General features: G+C 39.0%; 1 protein-coding gene across 1 annotated transcript in view; it reads left to right on the top strand.

The window, feature by feature from the left end:
• Positions 1-875, top strand: part of LRGUK (leucine rich repeats and guanylate kinase domain containing) — a 24,913-nt gene extending 24,038 nt beyond the window's left edge. Inside the window, exons 13-14 of the mRNA XM_033514357.1 lie at positions 348-461; positions 768-875. Coding sequence (XP_033370248.1) covers positions 348-461; positions 768-875 — 222 coding nt within the window. The remainder of the gene's footprint in view (positions 1-347; positions 462-767) is intronic.
• The last annotated feature ends 1,039 nt before the right edge of the window (positions 876-1,914 follow it).

The following is a 1,914-nucleotide window of genomic DNA, read 5'->3' as shown; positions in this document are numbered from 1 at the left end:
TGCCCTCATTAACTCTGATTTTTGGCTCTCACTGCCCTCATTAACGCCGATTTTCGGCTCTCACCATCCTCATTAATCCTGATTTTGGGCTTTCACTCAGTAATCCTGATTTTGGGCTCTGATGCCCTCATTAACACTGATTTTGGGCTCTGATGCCCTCATTAACACTGATTTTGGACTCTCAGTGCCCTCATTAACGCTGATTTTGGACTCTCTCATTAATCCTGATTTAACCAGGAAATCAAAACAGGGCGAGAAAGCAGAGAAACCCAAAGTGATCCACTCATTTGAGGAAGTTTTTCCCCTTGGAATATTTCCTTTGGCATTCTCCTTGTTCCGAATTCCAGGGAGAATTTCTGGCAACCTACGAGTACAGCGGCCACCGCTATGGACTGGCAAGAGAAACCCTGGAATCCATAGCCAGGGAGGGGCTGGGTGCCTGTGTCCACCTGGAAATTGAGGTGAGCATCACCATTTCTTCATGGGATTTGGGACAGCACCAGAGGGAACGGCCTCAAGTTGTCTTCAGGTTGGATTTCCTGAAAAATTCCTTCCTGGAAAGGATAACAGAGGATTGGAACGGGCAGTGGTTGAGTGGAACAGTTCCCATCCCCAGGAATTGTTCAAGGAACATGAGGGATGTGGCACTTGGGGACATTGGTGGCCTTGGCAGTGCAGGGGGGATGATTTTAGGGGGCTTTTCCAGCTTTTCCTGCTGGTCTGGTTTTTAAATTTTCAATTTCTTGTCTATTTTATTCAACTTTCAGCATCACCAGCACTTCCCATTCCAGCACCCTCAGCTTTCCAGCCAGAAGATTCCCACCCATCTCCACCCTTCAGCAGGACCAGTCCAGATCACCCCAAAAACAAAATAAACCCTTTTTCTCCTTTGCTGATGAAACCACAGAGGGTTTGGGGCAATATTTGGGGCAGAACTATCAAAAATTTCAATTTTTTTTGAGTGGTTACTCTGTCCTCTCAGAGGTTTGTCACTGGGTCACAAAAAAAGTATTAAAATCCCTCTCTTGGAACCCCAAAATCTGATTTTTTTTTAGCTAATTTTCTAATTAAACTTCTCATTTCCTTTTATCAACTTTTATTAGCTAGGCGAGGTAACAAAAAGGAAAGACATTCTGAATTTCCTTCCAAATGATTTCTTCAAAATAAGCTCCAAATAGGTGAAATTCCAAAATGAGAGGCTCCAGAGAGTGCCTGGAATGTGGCAAAACCTGGTAAAAAACTGATTTTAAATTTAATGAATTACAGGAGGATAATTTTGTTTGGGAAACTGGTGATCAAAACAAAAATAAAACTGATTTTTTAGCTGAGTAAAGCAACAGAGATAAAAAGAAATTAGGTCAAAACCTGGTCAAAAATTGATTTTAAATTTCATAAAATACAGGAAGATAATTTTGTTTGGGAAACTGGTGATCAAAAAATAAACAAAAACCAGTTTTTCAGCTGAGTAAAACAACAGAGATAAAAAGAAATTCGGTCAAAATCTGGTTAAAAGCTGATTTTAAATTTCATTTATTACAGGAGGATAATTTTGTTTGGGAAACTGGTGATCAAAATAAAAACAAAACTGATATTTCAGCTGAGTAAAACAACAGTGATACAAAGAAATTAGCTCAAAACCTGGTCAAAAACTGATTTTAAATTTAAATTTAAATTTTTAGGATAATTTTGTTTGGGAAACCGGTGATCAAAAATCTGATTTTCACTTTGACTGCCTTGCTGTTCTTGAGGAGTTTGGGCCCAAAAGAAATCCATGTACATCTGCTGGATGTGCATAAATAAATGTACAAATAACACAACAAATGTATAAATAACACAACAGCAGCGTGGTGGCACTAAAAATTAAATATTTCCTCTCTGAAATGAGCAACAACTTAATACTGCAATGCTTTCAAG

Source organism: Parus major, chromosome 1A, assembly GCF_001522545.3.
Source record: "Parus major isolate Abel chromosome 1A, Parus_major1.1, whole genome shotgun sequence".
Lineage (NCBI taxonomy): Eukaryota > Metazoa > Chordata > Aves > Passeriformes > Paridae > Parus > Parus major.
This window is presented reverse-complemented; position numbering and strand designations above follow the sequence as displayed.